The following is a 25,583-nucleotide window of genomic DNA, read 5'->3' on the forward strand; positions in this document are numbered from 1 at the left end:
TCCTTTCCATTGCAACCAAATTGATCTAAAATGAACCTGCCATATACATACATACATACATACATACATACATACATACATATATATATATAAACACTAGTCACTCGGTGTGGTTTCACCTGCCCAAAGGAATCTCTTAGCAAGAACCTCAGTCACCCTTGCCTTCAGGGGCAAGTTATAACTTGCATATATAACTTACTACATAAATTATGAAATACCACCATAAACCAATACATTTCTTCTCCCTCCACTATTCAAAATAGGTAATGCTCTGTAAAGCATTTTGGAAAGCATTTAAGCAAAATCCAAAATCAATAAACCAAGAAAGGTCTGTGGCTGTTTGTATGATCAACATCCCAAAACTTCAAGAAGAAAGGAAAAACAGAAGATAAAACAGTAATTATGAGTACATTGTAATCTACTCTTCAGAAATACCTACTAGAGTAAAGCACTTATGTTGTTGTGAGTAAAAAATCAGGTTTCAAAAATTTCCACAATATTAAAAAAAACTGTACAATTTCAGATTGAATTGAGACCAAAAAGTAATTGTGTGACTCTTTGTATAAATCAGAAAAAACCTGAACAGCATCAAAATAAATTTGTTTTTAATGAGTTAAAGTCAAGACAACAGCTATATAAACTTTTGGTAATCTACAGACTAGCCTAACTATCATACCTGAAAAAGATTTTTTCTTTCAATTTTTTTTATTCTTCCTTCCCACAGCATAGTAATTACATTAAATATTTACTAGAATCAGTATTTTTAAAGTGTTACATTCATGACCCTTGGAAGTATCTTCTGCTATTTTGGTTTTAAACTGGTTGCGACAGCCCCAAAACAAAGCTTGATTTTAAAAAGTAAGGCATACCCCAAAATATAAATAGAATAAACTGGGTTTGGAATAGTCAAACCAAGTAAATTGCAATATGTATGTACATCTGAATGACTTTGGAATGGAAGAAAAAGAGAGGTTCAACCACCACTATTTGCAAAAAGATCCATAAATATAGCTAGAAGAAAATTTGATTTAAAAAGTTAAAAAATTATGGACCCAAACAAAATTCACAGACCTTTAGCAAGTCTGAATCAACATAATCTAGACACATTTCATGCATTTCACACCGAACAAAGTGGCACAGTGACATCATTGTTAGAGTGTGCAGGCAATAACCACAAAAACAAACATCAGGGCATCTCATAAGACAGTGCTTCTAAGGAGAAAAAAACACATTCCTGAGGACTATACAGCATACGTATTTGGGGACTTCAGAGACCAATAAATGTCATTTTTTGCAGATCCCCTGCATAAAATGAATGGAAATATCCATCTTTCTAGAGAATCTCACTGATGGCATTTGCTTGACAAGAATGCAATGGGAAGATAGAGAAATAGTGCAAACAATCTGGCTTAGTTTAGGTGTCCTGCCTTTTTGCTTTTCATCTCATCTCTTTAAATGCTTCTTATTTGCTGTCCTCATTGCCTGCATCTTTACATGCTACCTCCAGCCACTCTTTGCTAACAATAATTCCTTTTCAGTTTTTATCCTTGCTTCTCCCTGGCAATAACATTTCTTCACACTGCTCCCATCCTGTTGCTGTCCCATTTTCCTTTTACAGGTATTCCCCTTTTGTTCACTCAACCTTTGTGCTTCCCCAGACGTCCCTACCTTCTCGGGTTTCTGTTGCTGAAATGGCTCCCAAGGTACTAAAAACTCTCTTTTTTCCCAGCCCCATGACCGAAGAAGTCAGGATTCCTCAGCTCTGCTTTTCAAGGTTGTTTATTTGCTCTTATCTATCCCATTCCTTCTCTGACCTGCTGAGATCTGTCCAGTAGGTTGGGCTGTGGCACAGTCCCTGCCCTTGGGGTGGTGTTGGCTTTTTATACTCAGAACTACCTGTGCTTTATTTACAATAATCTTCCAATACCCATCACCTATGTCAGACAGTCTGTCTGTGCTCTAAACCAATCCAGAAGTGTCACCATCACAGCAGAAGATGAAGGACAAGAAGGAGAAGAAGGACAGAACATGCCCAGATTCCTCCATCTTGCCTCGTTCTAAAAACCCCAAAATTCTACTTTTTCACCCTGTGACAAATTCACTATCATTCTGCTCAAACCCTTGTGGCCTGTAACTCCTCACACAAGGTTGGTAATTGTTTCCATGGGCTAAAGCCAAAGGCACAGGTGTTTGTGACTCTGTGCCAAGGTCTCTGAGCCCCTGCCAGGGTCTGCAATCACCCAGGGCACCCACAGCAATGTCCTGGGCTCTGACAGAGCCTGGGTGCCACCAGGAGAGGCAGAGGAGGAGCAGCCTCTGCTTCCAGCATTATCAGAACCTGTGACTGTGAGGAGACAGAACACACAAAGCACATGGAGTCCATGTCTTTACTGAGCAGGTTTAAATTCAACGTTTGCAATAACATTCAGGGGTTTTGTTTTGTTTGTGGTTTTGTGTTTGTTTTAAATTAGTAGAATATCCAATTGTAGAAATAAATACTGAATATCCAATACAGGAATAAACTTCTCACAAATTCCTGCCAAGTTTCAAATCTTGGATCCTAACACTTTTAAAAACCATTTTTAATGAAGTCAGTCTTTCTTCTAACATAAAATTTCTTTTGTTTTAGAGATTAAGATATCAGGCACAGCTGAATCATAAAAAGTAAATATTATTTGTGTTTCTAATGCATTCCTTTTCCCACTAGAAGCAAAGAGTTTTACCAAGTGCCTTAGTATTTATTATCACAGGCTTCCAATTGCCATCAGAACTCACACTAGTTTAGGGAAAGTTTTAAAGTTTTCCAAAAGGATGGTCCTGTGGTCCTTCTTCCTATTGTCTCTCACATATTCCTTTAATTTTTACTCTGATCCTACAGAAGGCTTTTTGTTCTTAAAAACCCTCCAATATTGTTTTGTCAACACTCCTAAATTATAACAAACTAACCCTTGCTTCTGCATCAGAGTTATGCTCTGACACACTTGTGCTTCCCCTGCACTCCCTGCCCCTTCCAGCTCAATCACTCATGGAAATCTCAAAACAATTCAGGTGTCAAACACACTAGAGCTAAGGACAGTAAAGAATTAATGTAGAAGGGATATACAGATCATTTGAACACTAATGATTTACTGAAATTCATTAGTTTAACATGCAAATCCAGTGGTAACAACAAAGAGTCTAGGATGCTCCTATAGTCCTCAAAATGAGACAAATTCAGTAATATTATGAGTAGTTTAGTAAAGAGTTGTGAAAGATGGGACAAAATCTTATTCTGATGCAACTTCAAGTAAATTTTAACATAGTGTTACAATATGTAGATGTTTCAGTATAAAAGAACAGAAAAAACTTCCATCTTGAAATCAGATAAATTACATTAATAATTTAAAAAATAATCTTCCTCGTGTATAAAATAATTTTAAGCTAGCAATATTTGAGTATTTTTAAAAATAATCTTTAAAGCATCAATGTTAGAAGAGAGATCAGAAGTGTTTGTGCTTCAGTTTACTATTTCCACTAAAATACTAAATACATTTATTAAGGAAACCTGTCCATGAAACTCAAACCAATCAGTTGCATCAAAAGAAGTCCATGTCACACCCTGTGTGTACCTATGCATAGAATATACAAGCACAAAACATTAACATCAACAGCATCCACCACCTCCCAAAACAGATGACACATCAGCATGCTGGCACACTCAGTGGCAAACCCTTTTCTTGCTGGGTATTCTTTATCAGGGAAGAGATGCAGAATATTCACTGGTTCCAAATCCTACAATCATCCAACAACACTCCATTACCACAAAGAGTTCAGAACTTAAAGCAATCACAGAAAACCTTACCATTCTTATTTGTCCAAGAGGAGTTTTCTTTGCATATTATACTCTTCAGGCATGAGCAAAATTACAAATATCTCCACCTAGTATGCTTCCATAGAGAAAAATTACCAGAGCTGTGGGGATCTGCTGCCCTAAAGTCCTACACGGGAATTTAAAAGTATATTTATGGGAACAGAGGAATTAAAGGCAGTATTAATATCCTTACACTGCATGAGAGAGTCAGCACATCATGTTCAGAGTCCCACATAGCCTGATACATCTAAGAAGACCATTCAATGATACTGTACCTCAAGATTTGCACAGATGATCAAAATTTGGATTTTGGACCATAATTTCTGGTATCAACAAAGCTAATTCCTTCTCCTTTAAATACACTAACTTTAAAAGTAAAAAATACGACAAGCATGCTAAATTTGGCAATGAGTGCAGGGAGCACACATGGTGTCCCTCTATTTTGTAGCACTCCAGATTATCCCTACGTACACTATTGTGATTTTTAGCAATTTAAAATATTTATTTATTTTTATTATCTGTATGTACTCTGTTACTATTTTTAGCAATTTTCGAAATTTATTTATTTTTATTATCCCTACATACTGTGTTGTTATTTTTAGCAATTTTTAAAATTTATTTATTTTTATTGTCTCTACCTATTGTGTTGCTATAATTTTCACAGATGCTCATGTGTGAGCTGCAGCTCATACATCAGCTACCCCAGCTGCCTTTTTTTTGCAAAGGCATTAACTTGGAGACTTTCCTGCCATGTCTCTGCACTTAGGGATAAATTGCTACCAGGCAGCTCTGGCTGTGTTACAAATCTTAACAGGAAACTGTTTCCAATTTGTTTGCATTTTAACCTGTGTTAAAGCAAGATAACATTCAGCAAGACAAACTACATCATATTATAGATTGCTAACAAATTAGCAGTACAAGCCTTCAAACTTTTGAGCTGTCTACTGTTCTCTTCAATGATATTTAAAGGAACTAGTGATTGGACAGCATAACCATATCCACTAGCATATCAAGCACCTTTGCTTTTCATTCTATTTACTTTTCCTTCTATTTATTTTGAAGACTTTAATCTTGTTTCCTTGTTTAGTTCAGATACTTCTTCAGAATTTATAACAGTGAGATATAGAATTTTTAAGTAATGAGAAATAACAGCAATTAACACTTTCTTAGTTCGTCTTGCTGATCTCTAACACACTTGGTACTTTATTTTTTCTAAGTCAGTGCCATAAATCCATCATTCAAGTATTTCAGCGCACCAGATCTTCAAAATCACTCTTGTAATTCTAGAATACATATTTGCCAGAAAAAAAAAAACCTCAGGAATGTTTTGCATGATACAGTAGCATGATGAAAATATTACTATGTGCCTTTAATTAATTAACACAGTATTTGCATACCATAAAGCACACAGAATAAGAGTAAAAAAATGAGGATAAAAATCCACTCAATTGAGAACAATAAGGTTCTCCAATAGAGACAGAAAAAAGCTGGATTATCACTATCAATTTACACACCAGTTTACTGAGCTTATTAGGTATGGGAGAAATAGAAAACAACACAAAACTAGTTACCTCTGTAACTATAATTTCACCACAATTAATAGTAAAATAATGCAGAATTCAATGAGGCACTGCAAAGACAGATGTCATTCACACACATTTCTCACTACTTTGAAAAGAACCTTTGATGTTACTTACCTCTGCTGAATTTTTGCTTCCTATGCATTGGTGAAGTGATTTGTGGGAGAGAGAGGAACATAAAAGCTTTAGATTGGCAACTGTTAAGATTTATCATTATTTGTAATGCATTAGGAAAATCTCAAAAAAGCAAAACTTTGAGTTAAGGATTAACTGAAGGAGAATAACAGCTACTGGTTTTATCTTTTTTTTTTTTTAAAGGCATGATTACCATCTTCTTCTCAAGTTCAGAAAAATGGGTCAAAAATGTTATCAAGGCCTAATCCTATTTCAAGCAACATAAATCTTTTCTAATAGTACATTATTCAATAAGGGAATAAACCTCAGAACCTAGTTTTTAATCAGTGAAGAAAATCAGTCAATAATCAAGCAAAATAGAGCAGGTTTGTACATTCACTTGTATTTCACTTCTGTTTTCTGAGAGAGGATCCTCTGGAACACACCTGGAAAACACCTTTGCAGCTGGATTGGCTCTCTGTTTTACTATGGCAGGCAATACTATGTGTATGTGTAAAAATTAATTATCAGGAAATATTTGCATTCCAGCTATGACATCTCTGAACAAGATCTTGTTTCTTAAAAATCCACAACAGATTTGTGGAACAATGGCAAATGGCTGTGGTTGCCATAGCAACACAAACTTCAAATACCTTGAAGTGTTCATTAACCAGAGGCTCCTCTGCCTGCCTCAGGCACTGGAGGGCTGCATCTCCTGGTGCTTACAAGCTTCTTGGTCCTAGGTAAATGTCCAACTTCCTCACCATTTCAATTCATTGAAACTACAGTTATTGCTCATCTCCCACAAGATTTACCATATCAAATAAGAATTTCATCTTAATGATTTAATTAACAAAACAGAGTCAACACATATATTCAACTTACTATTTGTCACCTTTGAGATACTAACCCATCCTCTGCCAAGCATTTTCTCGCAGACATATAAAATAATGTAATTAAAAGAACTTCCCAGGATAAAAGAAATGAGAAATGAAAAACTCTCAGAAATATCTGTGCTAGACTACAGAAAGGGAACAAGGCTGTGAAAGAATGGGATCAGATCAGTCACAACACATGTGAGAGCTTCAACAGGCAAAGGCTTTTTGAGCAACAGAACAAAGAAGTCTCAGCACAGTGTGTTCATTTGTCTTCCAGAGAAATTGATCTGTCACCATGACTGTTTCACACTTTTATCTGATTTCAGATAACAAACATTGGACTCTCTTCATTTCATGAGATTTGGCTGAAAAGCTGTGAAGTCAAGATTCGTAAGATTTCCTCTGAAGAAGGAAGAGTTAAACCAATGAAGACTATGTAGTATTAGAGCAGTGATTTCCTGAGCAGCACAATTCTTGTCATGAAACACCATGAAGCAGCAGTATTGGATAATTTTTGTCCAGAACTGCAGAAGGGAGCCCGCTGGGAAAAATGGTCAGCATGGGAAACAGAAAAGTTTTGTATCTTCTCGCCTCCTGTGCAATTCATTAAATCTCCACAACCAGCCAAAGGTCTGCAGACAGAACTGAGCATGCACTTGTATCCTGCTCTCCCAAAACAGAAAAGCACCATCTTGTACACTGAACTAAGGAACAGCATTCCATGCTCACAAAACTATGTGTGGGGTGAAAAATCATTTGTGTGCACGAAAACATAGCAAGAGTTTCCTCTCATTTAAGTTCCTCTTAAAATTGACTTAAATGAGTAGCATGTGATGTGTACTTCATTTGTTCATTCTACAGACACGCAGCAGAATTAACACATTCAAACAAAGGTCAGATTTAGAGTCAGGACCTATTAAAAGCCTTCCTGTCTTTCAAGGCTAAACACAAAGGAAAAATTATTTTACATTACCAACTACTACATAAAGAATAAAGAAATACATACCCAAACCTTCTGACTCAAACAGGCAGGTATCATCCACGCCTACATCTCTGCACCAGGATAAGAAATTTGCTGTGTTGTCCCGTGCAAAGAAAGACCCTGAAGGAGCATTGGCTTTGCATGGAATTTTCCGAACTGGTAAGGTCTGAAAAACAGGAATTCTTTATTTAGCTAAATGATACATGCTACCATAACATTTAAGTATTATGGAATCACTATGCAAATTTTACATAGATGGGTAACTCCCACCAACTAATTTCCTTGGCCATTAAAGAATTCCAAGCAGAGAGGCATGAGAAGTGAATTTAACAGCATGAAGTTCTCAACCAAAAAGTCTTTCCAAAAGTCTACACAATGAAGTTGAACCAACATTAGCTACTTAGGAATATTAGTAACTATAGGCTTTGGATTTAGTGTCTGGTCCGGTTCACTGAATTAAAAAAAAAATAAAAATATATATATACATATTATAAAGACAGATTTTAAACTAGGAGCTGAACTTTCTCACAGTTAAGGGTGAATTACTTTCAGTTCTATGTTAGGAGGTAATCATAGTGTGAAGGAATGGGTCTTGAGGCCCAAAGACTACAAACACTTCAGAAAGGTCACTGTCTCCTGTTTAACATCACCCAGCAGTGCCCAGGGCACAACCCAGGGCTGTAAATCCAGCAGGTACAAAGTCAAGGTCTGCAGAGACAGGCCCGCACTGCACCAGAGCAGTTCCATTCACATGATTTCAGTATCAGAAAGGATGCTGCTGGTACAGCATCAATATCTGCACCAAACAGATTTACAGACCCAGCCATGAAACCAGGCCGGGTTCCACTCACCCAGCCATGAAACCAGGCTGGGTTTTACTGACCCAGCCCTGAAACCAGGCTGGGTTTTACTGACCCAGCCATGAAACCAGGCTGGGATCCACTGACCCAGCCCTGAAACCAGGCTGGGTTTTACTGACCCAGCCATGAAACCAGGCTGGGATCCACTGACCCAGCCATGAAACCAGGCTGGGATCCACTGACCTAGCCCTGAAACCAGGCCGGGTTCCACTGACCCAGCCATGAAACCAGGCTGGGTTCCACTGATAACCCACCCTGAAAGCCAGCAGGCAGGCAGGCTGGACATGGTCTGCTCACAACACAGCTCTGGCAAGAAGAGGGGCTGAGCCAAAAGGGAGGTTCTGGGCCATGGGCACAGAGGGCAGGTCAGGGTCTCAGGAAGGCTGGTCACAGTTATAAAGATATTTTGATTCCCTCAAGTCTTGACAATTAATGTCTGGTTTATAGTGCTTCAGTGGAATCAGAAACACTCAGTACTTCATAATTAACTCCATCTTGTCAGTAGGTGCAATGAGGTGACATTTCACAGCCCTCCATCAATCCAGTTACATAAAACATCCACTGCACATACATCATACCTGATCACATTCTCACTGAATCAAATTATCAGCAGCTCTAAATTGGTTTAACAACAAGAAAATCAAACAGAATGAAATTCTTTTCCCATATAATCTCTGCTTGGACCAGATTATCTGAAGTGATAAATGGATATTGAATCAACTGAGTTAACAGGCAACATAAGGGGACCAAATAAATGATATCTGACACTACTCTTTGTAATTTTTGATTTTTTACATCAAAATAAAAGCACAAATTCTGGATGATCTATTATGGATCAGCACTGTGACAGATACAAGATGCCAAGAAGCCAGCTCCAGTATTCCTGGCACTTGCAGAGCTGTGCATGGGAGCTTCAGAGAGAATGGAAAGGAGATAAGGATAGTTACTTTATCTGTAAGAGCAGACCTGCAGTGTCAAATCATGTCACCTCTCAGCTCCCTCCTCAGTTCTCATCTCTGGATTTTTCCACAGTGCCCATGTTCTCAGGCTTGCCTTTAAAGAAAACTAGTGAGTCTTCATCCAGAAAAAAACTTCTGTTTCTAAAGCCAGGAACAGCTCAGAAGAGCTAGTGACATACTGGGTTTGTTTGCATCCACACAGCTCTAGACAGTTGTGTACCTTCATCTGCTTTGTGCTGAGACAACCATAATAAACAGCCTATATTCTTCGAAACCCTGCTAAGGATACTGAACACTGCTCTGGAAGCCTGCAATAAACCACTTAAATTACCTTAGAACTACTGAACAACAAAAAAACCAAAACAACAACAAAAAAACCCCCAAACTAAACAACACAACAAAGAAATTCTTGTGTGTGTGTGACTGGTGGCTGCCATCTGGCATCCAGTGGGGATTCGGGCTCAGTGTGGGCACAGCCCATCTGCTCTCCTTGGCCCTGAGCCTGCAGCATGGTCCTGGAGAACTGTGGCACAGAGCCCTCAGCAGGAGCAGAGCAGGCAGGAGAGGGGAGACAGCCAGGAGTGAGGAGACAGCCAGGAGAAAGCCAGGAGAAGGAGTGAGGAGACACAACCAGGAGTGAGGAGAAAGCCAGGAGAAGGAGTGAGGAGAAAGCCAGGAGAAGGAGTGAGGAGAAAGCCAGGAGAACCTGCAGTGCCTCCCTCCCCAGAGCCATTGGGAAGGCATTAAATTCCTGGCAGGAATGCAGAAACCCCCTAGAGACCCTTGGGCCACTGCTGCTCCCCAGAACTCAGACTGATAATCTGGTTCTAAATGTTTTGTATCTTTTGATTGATGTATATAGCAGTGGCTGAACGTAGAATTTCTCTCAAGAAGAGCAATTCAGAACAGATGGTTTGTGTGTCAGTAATCACCTGAAATTTCATACACGTAAATTACAATTCTATTCCTTGACAACTAAGACTTTTAAACACATCATTTAACCTAGCTTCACTATGAAGCTTAGACATTCATGGAACTCACAGCATTCCTTCACAGTGTCTTTCAAAAGCACATTTCGGGTAGTAAGAGCTACTTACAGCAAATAGTAGGAGTCTAGGTACAGAACATCACACTTAACTGAGCAAATTTGAGATATTCTTAATTTCATAGTGACAGAAAAAATGTTTGATTAACAGATGTCCTGAACAGCTCAGGAGTGACAGCCAACCACAAATAAAAACAAGATATTGTTGTGAACAACAGCTACATAAAAGCCCACAAAAGCTTTAAGTCATTTTCTGGAGCAAACACTACACAGCAAATATCCCTGGCATGGCACGATTTCACTGAAATATATAAGAGTTTCATCCCATTTCCCAGAGTATTAGGTCTTGCTGAAGAGAACATAAAAAAAACCCCACCCACTTTTCTATTCAGTAATAGCCCTACCAGGTTTATCACACAAATTAAAGGGAAATACTCATATTTTCTAATCACCTACTAAATTTTCCTACCACCTCTTAAACAGAAGTCTACTTTTTTAATATTTCCAAAACTGTCACTGTACTGCTCAAACTATAACACATGAAAGCTTTTATTCAAGAAAGGTTTCATGCACAAATATTTTTCACTGAGTTGTATAAATGGCCTGACTATTTCAAAAGTGCTTTCTAACAGATCATTCTGAAATAATTAGGTTTCCACATGGCAAAACTGACTTTTGTTGACATAGTATAGTATGACCACAGTCGCTTTGAAGCAGCAGTGGCTGCAATTACTCCTATCAAGTATCAGGAAAACAATTCCCCAGTCACACTCCTTTTACAATCTTGTCTTGTTGACGTGCACGCATGTGGTTTAATACAGGATGTGAAAGTGCGAGTGAAACAGATGATGCAATCCTGGAAAAATGCTGTCAGGTTCACTTCTAATCCAACAGGGACTCTCTTACATGGATGCTCTGAAATCACATGGAAAAATGGATTTTTTGTACTGCTTTCTCAAAACGAGTTCACCAACACTTGCTAAAATCGCCATTTATTTATGGCTGACAGACTTGACCCATATTTTGAAGATTGTTCATAATATTTCCCTCTTTGAAAAGATGATTTCAGGACATTTTGAACTATCACTTACGCTTGAAAAAAAGAAAATGATGAGCCATTTGTCTGCTATGAAAGGGTTGCAGTTACTAAGTACTCACAGGAAAAATTTGCTTTTATCTCCTGGTGACCTACATTAACCAAAATGGGGGTTTGGGGGGAAATTAGGCTATGCAGCACCTAACTGCTGTGTTGTCTTGCTAGGCCATTTAGTGTTATGTGAGCATAAATTCCTACTGAACTGTGATTATATCAGCTAAGTAGAACATGCATCTATTTCAAAACTTTCTACCATTTGCCTTTTCACTTAGCTCTGTGGCCAATCCTTTTCCTCCTTCAATTCTTTCCTCATTTTGCTCAAGTGTTCTTAAACAACTGGACCAATGGTCAAAAGAATGTGCTAAATGCACATGTAAAATACAATATGGAAATGTATACATAGAATTTAAAATTAAGCATTTCCCACTGGGGAAAAAAAAAAAAAACTAAGAAAAGAAATATAACCCCCTCAGCCCTCCTAAAGCTGCAAGAGATTTTACACCCCAGGGCAAATTTAGAATACGAAAACTCAACAAGGAAGTTCTGAAGGCTTAGGAGACAAAAAAAAAGCCAAACTTTTCCACAGACACAGAACTAAGAACAACTCCTAGACTGATGAAAAATAACACTGAACATACAACAAAGTGAGCACCCCTAAGCAATTCACTTAACAAGCAGCAAAACACTGTCCTTCAGTGAAACACAGTCTTTACATTGTCATATCACGTCATTTTAATGGAATAGGAAATTGGATTTCAACTTTACAGATCATGTGCTGATTATTACCCTATAGAATAACCACAGAGATCATCAAAAGCCAAAAATCACTCATTATCAACTTTCTAGAGTCTAAGAAAACATTTGTGAACACTTTGGAATCCCTAACATAATTACAATATGTCATAAAAAGTAATTAACATCATCAAGGCTTTATAGAAATATACAGACTACAACATTCAAATAACTGCAGGACTAAATTAATGCTTTAACCACATTCTTAGGTGTCAAAGTAGAACACATTCTGTCATGTGGCATTGGCGTTAGCTTCTTAAGAGTGAGCATATATGGAAAATAAACTTAATTTAACAATATAATTTTCAAAGTTAAGCATTTTTTCATGTCTTTTTTCTTCTAAATTCTCTGTCCAAGACACAGCTTACTCATCACACAGCAGAAGATTGGTTATTCAAAAAATGTAGTGTTAATAGTAATGAAAAACTAGTTTCACAGAAACAATGCAGCCTCTACTACTAGCAGTGTGCCAGAAATCCAAGGAATATGAGGGAGTATTCAATCCCCAGACAATGCAGTGTGATACCCAGAAGTAAATCACGTAAGAAAGCAGCAAGGCAGAAGCTTCATTCACCAGCCACAGCACATTTTATTATTTGACTACTCAGTAATTTAAATGTAGCCTAAGGATATGGAGGCAAAATCCCAGTGTCTGTCAGAGCTGGAACGTTCTCAGGGGCTGCTCAGCCAGGGGAACACACAGAGATCACAGCCAGGAGTCTGCACTGCAGAGCACGGCTCATGGAGCATCAACACAGAGCCCAGGAGTCTGCACTGCCCAGCACAGCTCATGGAGCATCACAGCACAGAGCCCAGGAGTCTGCACTGCAGAGCTCATGGAGCATCACAGCACAGAGCCCAGGAGTCTGCCCAGCACAGCTCATGGAGCATCACAGCACAGAGCCCAGGAGTCTGCACTGCAGAGCACAGCTCATGGAGCATCACAGCACAGAGATCACAGCCAGGAGTCTGCACTGCAGAGCACAGCTCATGGAGCATCAAAACACATGGAGCATCACAATAGAGAGCCCAGGAGTCTGCACTGCAGAGCTCATGGAGCATCACAGAGCCCAGGAGTCTGCACTGCAGAGCACAGCTCATGGAGCATCACAGAGCCCAGGAGTCTGCACTGCAGAGCTCATGGAGCATCACAGAGCCCAGGAGTCTGCACTGCAGAGCACAGCTCATGGAGCATCACAGAGCCCAGGAGTCTGCACTGCAGAGCTCATGGAGCATCACAGCACAGAGCCCAGGAGTCTGCACTGCACAGCTCATGGAGCATCACAGCACAGAGCTCACCTCAACAGGTGTCAGATGCTGCTCCTTCCCACTGCATCTCAGGGTGGGATTGGGTCACTATGGTCCAAAGACTTGGGGAGTGCAGCATCCACATTCTCTGAAAAAATCCCTTCACCCAGGAGTTTCTCCTGGGAAGCTGAGAGGCCTCAGAGAAAAGGAAAACAATTCCTATCTCATTTGCTTCTCCTGTGTCTTGCTCATGCAGACTGTGTTTGGAGATTGTTTCTTTGGATTCTGCTGTGAGTTGTGCTCACTCGTCAGCCAATTGGGGCCAAGCTGTGTTGGGACTCTGGAGAGAGTCATGAGTTTTTATTATCCTTTTAACGTTCTGTCTGTATCCCTTCTGTTTTCTTTAGTATAGTATAGTATTCTTTAGTATAACATAATATAAAATAATAAATTAGCCTTCTGAAGACACGGAGTCAGACCCATCATTCCTCCCTGCCATGGGGCAACCCGCAAATACAATAGGGGAGGTCAATAAATTGTCTTTTAAAACTTCTAGACATCTACATCTGGAACACATCCATGCCTACTGACAAGTTCACTTTTATCAACACTCTTCCAAAAGCTTGAAGAAGTAATTTACAAAAACTCCAGGCATGTATGAACCAAAAATTAAAAGCCATTATTGCTACTCTCTGAAAATGCTAGAGGGCCAAATGCAAAAATCAATGGTGGTTTGTTTTTTTCTAATGCTATAGTAGCATTAAATAGAATGACTAAAATTAGATAGCATTGAAGAGACTTGAATTAATTATTTTTAAGTGTATTACGATTTTACAAACAGAGACAATAAGAGAGAGACACTAGGGTAAGCCATGGCAAAGACCTTCCTACAGTATCCATGTAAACAGAGGTTCAGTAGTTCATTCACATTCATTAAGTGGTCTGTGGTTTTTCCTCAGATCTCTGGGTTTCAGAATTAACATTTAGCTGGGGATTTTTAAAATTGGCATTTCATAATGGGCTTCTTCAATAACATTTGATTAGAACACAATGTGGCAATTCTCACAGCTGCTCCTTCAGAGGGCAATTACACCCTACCCTCGGTAGATGATCCTGAGCTTTTCCCATCACAACCTCAGAGCTGAATTAGCAAAGAGTTAGTTGAAGAAGACAAAAAGAATCCTAGTTTCTGAATTTCCCTCATTTTTATTAGAATTAAATGAGAAAAAAAAAACTGGAGGATTGCAATTAACAGAAGAATTGCATTTCTTTGTGGCATTGTCACACAACATGACTTGTGAAGGAACATGCCAATAAGCACCAATTATTCCATGAGATGTGAAAGTATTTCCATGATATATAAATGGTGAAATCTGTAAATCATATGGATTTTCATGGGAAATATTTTTTAAAGCATCTTATGTATTACCAAATTATGTTTTATCAAATACCACATTCCTAAAGGGGACATGATTCTCTCAAAATAAAGCATAAAAACCACTAAATTTTGGCAGAAGCAACTAATTTTAGTAAGAGCAATTTCAAAATCACTTTACCCCTTAATTATTCCAAAAGAACCCAAGCTAAGAAAAATGCTTAAAAAAAATCTTACTAAATGCTTGAAGTTCATCAAAACACATTACAGGTTCTAAAATTTCTTACTGAAAAAGGTTTGCATAATTTCACTGACAGCGTGGTCGAATAACATCGTACTGTGATCCATGGAATTATAGTGAATAGCCTTTCACTGTCAGTCTAAATAACAAATGTAAGAAGCTATTCAAATTCCTTGATAATGGTGGATATACAGCTGTAGTATCATTATGCCTCCTCTTCCTCTTCCACCTGGTGTTCTCCCAATGAGCAATCTCACATTTTGTGACATTCTGAAGTGCAAGCAAGGTGAGGGTTTTCCAGCCCTTTTCTCTAAGATTAGCTCCAAATAGTGCATTACCTCCCATGAGACAAGTGTCAAGGAAGACTGAAATTTCTAGAGAGTCCGAAGAAATACAGAATTTTTTGAAATGCTTTATCTGTTTGCTTTCTGAATTTTCAGATGTTTAACAAAGATGAAATTTTGATGCAGATGCTGAAAACATTCAGGAAGAATTTAGCATGAACCTCACTGCTGGTAAATCTGATGCTCCAAAGCCCTGATGGTAATTTTTGAGAAAAAAATGCATCTGTGTCTTTACAATATAGAATCTGAATTTCTGTAAGTTTTCCAATTAAAAACCACAAGGAAACTGTCACAAGCCCAGGGAATTCTAAACAGGTGTGGAACTTAAAAACTTCCATGATTTGAAAAACATGGTGGGGTGTTATCTATACACTAAACAGGTGTGGAACTTAAAAACTTCCATGATTTGAAAAACATGGTGGGGTGTTATCTATACAACAAAATTTCTAAATCAGCCTCAAGTTATGAGCAAAGCTTTACTGCGTACTTGAAACCGTTGGGGCTGATTTACATAAACAAACACAAATTTGAATATTTATTCAAATAAACAAATTAAACATAATTTTGGCAGCTATAAATTATGTCTATGCCTCAAAAGGAATTTGTTTTCTTCTTCTGCATTGCAGTCATTACTTATGTTCACTATTTGTATTGCTTCAGGAATTTCGGCTTATCTTGGTTCAGGAGTCACTACTGGTAATTGCATCAAATTCTGTAGTTCTTCCTTATTCATTATTCCCAGAGAACTGCTACCACTAACTTAGACCTAAGAACTGCGCCATAAATTGAAGACAGTTGGTCTAAATTATGTTGTTTTCTCAAGTTATAAGGTAATTTCCATGCAAGTCTCTGTTACATTTCTGTTCCAGACTATTCCTAGTAGTCTAAATAAAAATCCAAATCTTTCTGCTACAATGATGTCTATAGTTTGCTTTAAATACTTTACAAAACAAGTAATAGGAACATAACAATACATTTCATATTAGAGGCAAAATCCAGCAAATCTAAAAATGGCTTTTTATAAATTTCTCAGAAAATATGCCATCCCTATCTTTGATACATGTATTGAAGTAATAGCAAAAATGTTACAAAAACATCCAGGTTTAACATAAAATTTATGAAGTGTTTAAGTATTAGCATTCCATACAAAGTGAATGTTAATTAAAAATCTCTGGAAAAAGACTTGGTGTTCCCTTGTTAAATTATATTATTAGAAATCAAAATTTGTTCCTCATGACCTGATTTGCATTCTGAATCATTATGTTTTCCAAAGTTGGACTACCAAGTAGTTAAATACTTAAATCTGCCCTGCTTTTTCCCTGATAATTAGCTTGTGATGCAAATTCTTGTTATTTCTGCAATGTTCAGCAGGAGCAGAGAGAGAGGTGTGCAGGAGAACCACTGAAAAGAGCAAACCAGGGAACAAACCAGTTTGTTCCCTTCAAACCAGGGAGCAAACCCTTCCTTCCCAAGGACAAATATCAATGCGGGGAGCAATCCAGACACACGAAGTCTTGGTGCTGCCTCAGGATTGTGCAGCTCTGCCTCCCACACAGTGCATGGCCTGAAGTGCATTTAAAACCTTTCTAGTAGTTCAATGTATTCACCTGGAACATGCCAAGCAAACACATAATACCTCGGAATTGTTCAGAAATCTGCTCTGGTATTCTGATGGGCAACACCACTCTCTTGTGCCATGCAATCCTCCTGCAAGCATAAACTTTAGTTGTGGGAGTATTTGCTGAGGCACAGAAGGTTTGTGCATGGGACCTACTGCAGACAAATCCTACAATATCTGCAGGAAACACTTTTAAAGTTATTCAATTTAAACACTCCTTGATGTGGTGTTTGTGAGGGTCCCCAGGATGAGGTGAGAGATGAGAATTTTGACTCCATGTTCTCGGAAGGCTGATTTATTATTTTATGATATTATATTAATGAATGCTACACTAAAACTATACTAAAGAAAGGATACATCAGAAGTCTAGAAAAGAATAATAAAAACTCATGACAGACTCAGAGTCTGACACAGCTGGACCATGATTGGTCATTAATTAAAAGCAATTCACATGGAACCAATCAAACATTCACCTGTTGGTAAACAATGTCCAGCCACATTCCAAAGCAGCAAACACAGGAGCAGCAATCAGATAATTATTGTTTTCATTCCTCTCTGAGGCTTCTCAGCTTCCCAGGAGGAAAAATCCTGGCGAAGGGATTTTTCAGAAAATATCATGGTGACACTTGACAGCATTTTCCAATTTGTATGCAAACAAGGTCTCCCTTTTTTTTGTTTGGCTTCCACCAGCTTCATTCATGTCCCATAGTTTTTGTATAGAAACTGACCATTTACCACACCATTCCTAATTTTGCCAGCTCCATCACATGCCCCTTTTTCCACATAAACATCCTAACCTATCCAATCACTCATAAAAAGCAGCTCCATTATTTCCTTCATGCATAAAAAGTTATGCCTTTTTTGCCTGTCTCTGACTCTTAAGGAAAGAAGACTACTTCTTCATCACAATCCATTTAATCTCCTTTTCAGTCTCTTAAAGCTCTATCCCCAAAGTCCCGTTACCACTAATTTCCTATGTATTTTGAAACTGTCCCCAGTATCCACAAGTGTTTCCACATGACAAAAAAAGGAACTGTTGATGTCAACATGACAATCTTCCTTCCAGATCTGGAAAACACAATATTTTGGGAACTTTTTTGACGTCTGTTTTCCCAATTTACTCCACACTCAAAATAGCTGATGCTGGCCTAGGGGATTCCTGAAACCTGAAGGAAGGTCAATGCTCACTAATAAGAAAGCGAATGATACAGTTTAGTTAACAAACCAACTGCAAAACTGACATGGACTTGAAACTTATTGCACAAGCTATTAAACCAGAAGCAATAGGATTTAACCTCTGCTATTTTGTAGAGTACTGCAATATGAATTTAGGGAATTATGGCAAAAAGCTGATGAGTCAGTGCATGTAATATTAGCTTTTAATGCCTTCTTAAATCTGTTGCTATTGTTGCTAAACTGGCCAGACAGCCCCAAAGAGCTTAACAATGAATTCATGATCAGCAGTACGTATCAATCAGAGCAAGATATATCATCTTCCTTTAAGACAAAGTCAGATTTCTCACCATGAATGCTCATCCTATTGCCCAAGAGTGCTATACAGGGAATTAAAATCTGAAAGGATGAATAACTCCCTAATAGTACACAATGATACAAATCTATTATTCTGCCATTTCTTTGAATTGTTACTAAGTATGAGATAACATACATTGAGAAAACAGCACTGAGGTGGATTTTTTCCTTTTAAATGCATTGTCAGTTGTACCAGCCTGATAAATAAAGACCAACAAATCTAAATAATGACCACATATGGGACTGCAGATGTCTAATTGCCTTTTAATGTAACTTAGAACACAAAAACCAGTACAAGTAACTCTTCCTTCTGCCTAGCTAGTTCCTAGGCTCAATCAAAAAGACTGCCCTATGTGTTTTCTCACTTGAAAACTACCATGACACTTAGGTGAAGGCATGCCAGACCATATTATGAGGAGGAACTCCAAAGCCACCCAATACTTCTACTAAAGAAGACCTGATTATAATTTAAACTAGGAAATATGACAGACAATTTCTTCTACATCAACAATTATGAACTTGGAACCAAGAAAAACAACTTACACAGGTGCAACTGACACAAGACTGTCATTTCTCAGACCAGCTGCTAAAATTTATGCCATGTCCTAATTTCTGCTATAGACAAGTTATGAAACATCAAGAGCAGAAAATGCATTATGTGATTTCTGTTCTTGGCCTCTTTTCTACCTGTTCTTTATTTGCCTGTTTTAGCTTTCAAGGAAGATGTACCTGAATGCAACCAAAAATATAAGAACAGTTTCATACTGAATATGTTAATGTGTCAACTATTTAATTCTACTTCTCCAAGAAATGAACTTGCTGCACTCTTGAATGTTTCCCAGTAAGATTGTCCCTTGAGAATAGTTTAAATTAAAGCAAGGTTGTGTTCAAACAAGTCCTTAAACAGATCCTTCCAAAACTCCTAAGTATCTTCTAAGTTTCACATTTTCCATATAACTCCTTCAACTCTTTACTGAAACCCTTCCTGGTACACCAAGGGGCACCAAACTCAAGGCACCAAAACTAACTATAGAGTTTTATTTTTGGTCTCCCTAGAGCTGTTCTTAGAGGAGAAGACAACTCCCAAAGCTACTTAATACTCCCCCTGAAAATAAATACAAGGATCATATTTTCACTGTTGCCTACCACATCCCACTGCCAGATCTGTTTTACTCTTATTCTCCACATATTACAAGTATTTTTGAGTAACTGCTTTGCATAGATACTTAAATACCAAATAAACATTATTTCCATCAATTCCATATTGCAATTTTTCTACACAGAGCAATTTCCTCCCCACCCATTTGGAGCATCTCCACATATAAAACCTCTTAACTTTTCAAAAAAACCCTCAGGACCAAAATGGTGGGATACATCAGATACTACATGATATTACATGCTAGAGTGCAGACCAACACTTACTTTGGCAGGCTTGTTTGCATCAAAGCTGTTTTCTTTAAATTTCTCCTGCAGGGTCTCAGCTAGCCGGCAAAGCAAGGCACCATTATCCAATTTCTCCATAAAGGTTTCTGCTGTTATTTCTCTACCTGCACATCAAACAGAAAGTTAACATGGCAGAAAGCAGGCAATGGTATAGACTGCATTTGTGTAAAAAGATAAATTAAAAAAAAAACTGAAAAAAGCTTTAACTGAAAAACTTGCATTACTTTGAATATTGTATGAATAACCTCAATACTACTTTACTGGTAGATATACAGCAAATTATTAAAAAAACTCCATGCTTTCTTTGGGAAGGCATATGATATTTGAAAAATAGTTCTAGCATATCCAACCCTGTGTATTTCACTTTACTTATGAAGATCCAGTGCTTTGAACAGGATGTTTTAAAAGAGTACAGCAGGAAAATTATTTACACCAGTGTGCGTGGGCAGTTTATAGCATGAATTGCTAAGAACTGATTTGTAACAGAAGTAGAAAACCACGTCAGAAAGGAAAGGGTGGCATATTTTTAGTAGATTCTTAAATCTTGATCCTTCAAGAAGTAGAGAAGACAGTGACTGCAATGCTCCTATGCTGGAATGAATTCTGAACATTCTGGAATGTTCTTTTCCAGAAGTGAAGTTAGGTACACAACAAAATAACGGAGAGTAAAATTTCATATTATACATCTACTTGCCACACAGATCAAAATTTTCACTAAAAGAACAAACCTAAAATACCCTGCATTTAAACTATATCAATTCTCAGATCAGACTATATGGCATTACTTCAGCTGCCAGGAAATGTCCCCTCTTCTACAGCTTAAATAAAAATGAAATCACATCCCCCTGGAAGAGGGGATCACATGTGCCATGAGGGGATTGCATGCTGACCCCAGATAGGAAGGGAATTATTTACCATCCCAGACTCAACTTCCAGGATCTCAACATTGTCTTCACTAAAAATATTCCTATTTCCTATTGAAGGTTTTTCATTTTCACATTTCTACCAAAATAGTTCCTTTTACTTTGGACACTATGTTGGTGAGCTGCTGTATTTTTCAGCCCTTTTACCTTCCACTCTTATCAAGAGAATATCAAGGAATAATTCTTGTTCTTCCAATTATGACAGCATTTTTTCCCTCCAGGATTTAAATATGCCATTTAGGAAATAACACTACTAACTCACTTCTCATAGTCTGTTACACAGCATGCATTAGCAACAACAGTCTAATGTGCCAAAAAAGAAAAAAGAAGAATATTTAAAAACTGAAGTGAGACTGGTTTCTCATCCCATCCACACCCACTCCTGCTTCCATGAGATGTCTGGAAAGTGAAAATATTAATCTGTTTAGAACATGTTCACTGCAATTTCTTGTCAAGCAAAATAGGAAAAGTGAATCTTTCCCATATCTTTTTTGGTAAGAAGAGAGGGGAAAACATAACATTCAAAAGTAACAAAAATGAAGTACACGCATTAGTACTGAACTTCTTGCTTATACATTGTAACCTGATACTCCATGTCACAATACTGAAGAGAGCAGCATTATAAAGCAGTAAGATTTTTAAAATGCTATAGGAAAGCTGACTTCTCTGGGCCTTTGTCTGAAAACTTAGAGATACTTTGGCATCTTTTGGGCAAAACCCAAAATGTGAGTCCTTTCAGTTTGGTAGGTTAAGATAAAAACAATGAAGATTGTTGCAGCAAACCATCTTCAGATAGAGCACACTTCTGTTATTCATTGAAGCTAAACTTGTTTTTTTCTATCACATTTCACTTCAGAAATACCTTTTTAATATGAAGATTTTCCCTTTTTTATTCCCACTTGATTCTGTTTGCCATGTAGCCCACTTTATAGCTCCTGTATGCATAAATGACTTCTCCAGGCAAAGGAGCAGCAGCAGCACTGCAGACAGGCAGAGTTAGCTTATGCCTAACTGATAATATTTCTGCCATATCTCCAGATTAAATGAAGCCAGGAATGAAACTATAATAGCCCAGACATAAAAAAAAACCTCAACAGCTCAGCATCTCAAAAGACTTTGCCACCATTCTAGCCTACATATTTTCCCATTTGCCCCATCAGCATTTTTACAAAATGGTCTAAAGCCACTAGAAAGCTAAATTTTAAAAATAACTATGCTTCAGGAACTCAAATACTGCTTGAGTATTACTTTTTATAATACAGTCCTCTTCTAAAAAATTTATTTGAAGTATCTTTAACAGACTAAGAATTTTTATTTTGTTTTGCAACACATAATTTTCTCGCAAACACAAAAAAAACCCCTCCCACATTCTATAGATCTTTTCTGTCCTATGATATATAGATGCATCATTTCATAATAATAGAATGTTATAAAACCCTTAAAACTTATTTAACGATATTTTCTTTTTACAGAGATATAAAAAATTTTGCTTATCTTCTTCTGCTATTGAACAATATATTTATATTATTTTAAGTGCTGAATTGCATTAGCAGTTTGGTCACTGCATATTGTACACTAAACTGGATTATTTGAGTTCTATTTGCCTTTATGAAATCTGAAAGAATGAGTTTTGCATTGAACATCTGTCTCCAATGAAAAGTATATTAGGTGTCAGCTTTCAGTTCCCTGTATTTTATGGCTTCATAAGGTGGCATTTCTTTGCTGAAACAGACACGCTGACATATTTAACAGTAGAAATGTATTGATTCAAGTAAGAGTAATGTTCATAACCTGAGGAAAAAAACTCCTCCATGTATTTGTATGGAAAAAACATCAAACTCCATTAAAAATGTACAACTCCCCCTATAATTACCAGAAAGCAGTTGCAATGTTTTTATAGAATGGTAATAACATTAAATATAATAAAAAAACAACACTGCAAGTACGAGAAGAAAATCCAGGAATACGAAGGCTTTCAGAAACGTCTCAAGGGCTGCCTACCTTCTTTTTTACCACAAACACCAGAAAAAGTCCCCTCAAAAGTCAAACAGCTGCACCTGAACACCCACTGCTTGCAAACTGTGAGCAACTGTCTGTAAAGTCACCCAGTGCTGGGGGACCTCATAAAACCAGACTGGAGGTCCATGAAAAAATAATGGGAGAGTTCATGCCTTGGGTGTGTGCCCAAGAGGTTGAAGATAAAGTTTTCCTTACAAGTCTCAGACACGCAGAGTCTTCAGAAGAAGAGATGGACCTAAAGATCCAGGTACCCAAATCTAGCTAATTCCTCTCTCACACTTGGGGTAATAACTACAGGGCAAGACTGACTCCAGCCTCACAACTTGCTGATGGGCTATTTTAATTGTATATTTTGTGTAGTAACACAAAAAAAGTGGTTTACAAATATAAATATTTCACTCAAGGGAATCTCTGAAACATCTACAATACTAAGGCCCCACTGAAACAATTGCTTCCAACCCTCTCAATTCAAATGGCATATAAATTCAGGAACACAAAATGTAATAAAAATAAAGAAAACCAAGGCCAGTGACTATGCAGATACAAATCTGGTTCTTTTCTGACAGGACTGCTCTGCTCCCTACAATAGTTGACGGTAGGAGAAATAATTTTGAAAGCGTTGAGACATTATTACTTACCTCAAACAGGACATACAAGAAATTCCAAAGGCATGCTGATAATAAAGAAAATTATAAAGCAACTCAACTAAGTAAGAAAATACATCAGTGCCAGCAGAATCACTGGAGGTATCAGTACTGTGAATGTCTTGATACTCAGACAATTAAAACCTGTATTTCCCACTGGATGGATCTGAACAAACTGATGTTGAACATACACGTTCTGTCACAGAATGCTCTTAGGCAACAAGGTGAGCAAGAACACTAAGCTGACACAGATTTAATTCAGAATCAAAGAAAGACAGTTTTTTTGCAGAAGACTCACCATTCTCCAGCTTCAAACTGTACACCTCCTTCAGCCTTATAAATACTTAACCTTGTCTTCAACTTGACGCCTCTCCTAACACCCTCACCTCTGTTCCTCTCCTCCAAGCCTCCTTCTTTTGCATCCAAGCAACATTTACATGCATCAAACAACGTTCAATGTTTACATGTCCAGTTTCTCAGCATCTGGCATTCCCTGGCCCCTCAGCCATGAGCTTCTGAAGCCCTCTTCTGCTAAGAGGGCTCAGGACTGAAATCTTGGAACCCAACATATGCCTGAGGTGAAGTCAGTCTCACGTGCTAAATGAAGCTGGATGGAACAAAAAGACATTATAACCCTCTGCAACCTGTAAATAAACTCTGGCAATGGGGAAAAAGATTAGAGGTCCACAAAACTGCCCAAGAGGAAACAGAGAAACCATCTCTCTGTACCTGTCCTAAGCTACAGGGTGGTGAGGAGCCCCACTCCTCCTCGTCAGCCATTCTGCTTCTGCAGACACACAGAAGAAAACAAGACAATACTAGAGAGTAAAGCAGACAAGCAAATCTTTCAAATTGCCATTTTGCCTCTACTAGAAGAGTTCTGTGGCCCAAGTGTGCTAATTCCCATATGCAGCTTGCTCAGGGTGGAATAGAACTTTTTCAGTGTCCACAAGAACATTCTACTAAAGTAATAACCGTAAGTACAATCTACCAAATTTGGAGTTTGTCAGAAGCGAAAGCATTCCCAAATGCTTCATCAGCTCTACACCTAACAGAAACAAGGCTCAGAGATCATTATGACTCGTAAATCAGCTAGATTAACACATCTTGTTAGCTTTGTCACTGCCACTCTTGACTGAGACTCCAAAGCTCAACAGAGAGAAGCAAGGACAGGAGGCACAACATCCATGGCTGCAATCTTCCTTTCCAGCAGACAAACCACAACACTGACATGTCCCACTTTGAAAATGCTCTGAGGTACAATATCATATGAGTTAATCCCATCTGACACATGGATTTCATCTGCAATGTCCTTTTTCCATCCCCCGGAGTACAGACAGCTAAAATCTATTCAGCAATGGAGCTGTAAAGATGAACTGTCCTCTCAGAAGCTCTGAGTTTCTCTGACATGGTTCCAAAAAATAATTAGCAAAGTGCACACAAAAGTACTGCTGATTGCTAAACAAAAACCCCCACAACAACGTCCATGCTAAATTAAATATGCAAAGTCTCAGGATTAAAAGTTCTTCCAATGTTATTTTCCAGCTGCACCATGTTTCTCACTTTTCTAATTTATCAACTGGGTAAGGTCAAATTCTAACTATTCCTGCTTTCTGTCTGATATCAAAACTCTTCATTCATATTATAAAGTGCAATATCCCAATCATGTTTTCCAGCTTGACTTTGAACCACATCAGGCTATGCTGCTGCAAAACCAACACCATGCCAACTTCCAGTAACACTGCATAGAACATAACTGTCTCTCCATAAAAATCTCCTAAAAAACCACCCCTTGATCAAACTACCTCAAAGAGTTTCAGCCCTGTATTTGCCTAAAATACTATTTTTTAATCTATATTTATTTGAAAAAATTATGTGTCCTTGTTGAGTCCTAGCGCAGATGAATGACAAAATATGAATGAAACAAAACAGCAAAAATTAAATGAAATGCATATTAATTTCCTTTATGAATTGAGAAATCTTATTGCATGAAAACTGCAATAAGGCCACTTACAATGAAGCCCCAGAAGATACAGACAGAG

The 25,583-nt window shown here is 37.9% G+C and overlaps 1 protein-coding gene across 3 annotated transcripts in view; it reads right to left on the minus strand.

Moving 5' to 3' along the window:
- Positions 1-25,583, minus strand: part of GAS2 (growth arrest specific 2) — a 72,604-nt gene that overhangs the window by 34,396 nt on the left and 12,625 nt on the right. For all 3 annotated transcript variants that reach the window (XM_074543897.1, XM_074543896.1, XM_074543895.1), the window contains exons 3-4: positions 19,935-20,059; positions 7,429-7,570 (exon numbers count right to left, since the gene is read on the minus strand). In XM_074543897.1, the coding sequence (XP_074399998.1) occupies positions 7,429-7,570; positions 19,935-20,059 (267 nt within the window). The remainder of the gene's footprint in view (positions 1-7,428; positions 7,571-19,934; positions 20,060-25,583) is intronic.

This window comes from Zonotrichia albicollis, chromosome 6 (assembly GCF_047830755.1).
Source record: "Zonotrichia albicollis isolate bZonAlb1 chromosome 6, bZonAlb1.hap1, whole genome shotgun sequence".
NCBI lineage: Eukaryota > Metazoa > Chordata > Aves > Passeriformes > Passerellidae > Zonotrichia > Zonotrichia albicollis.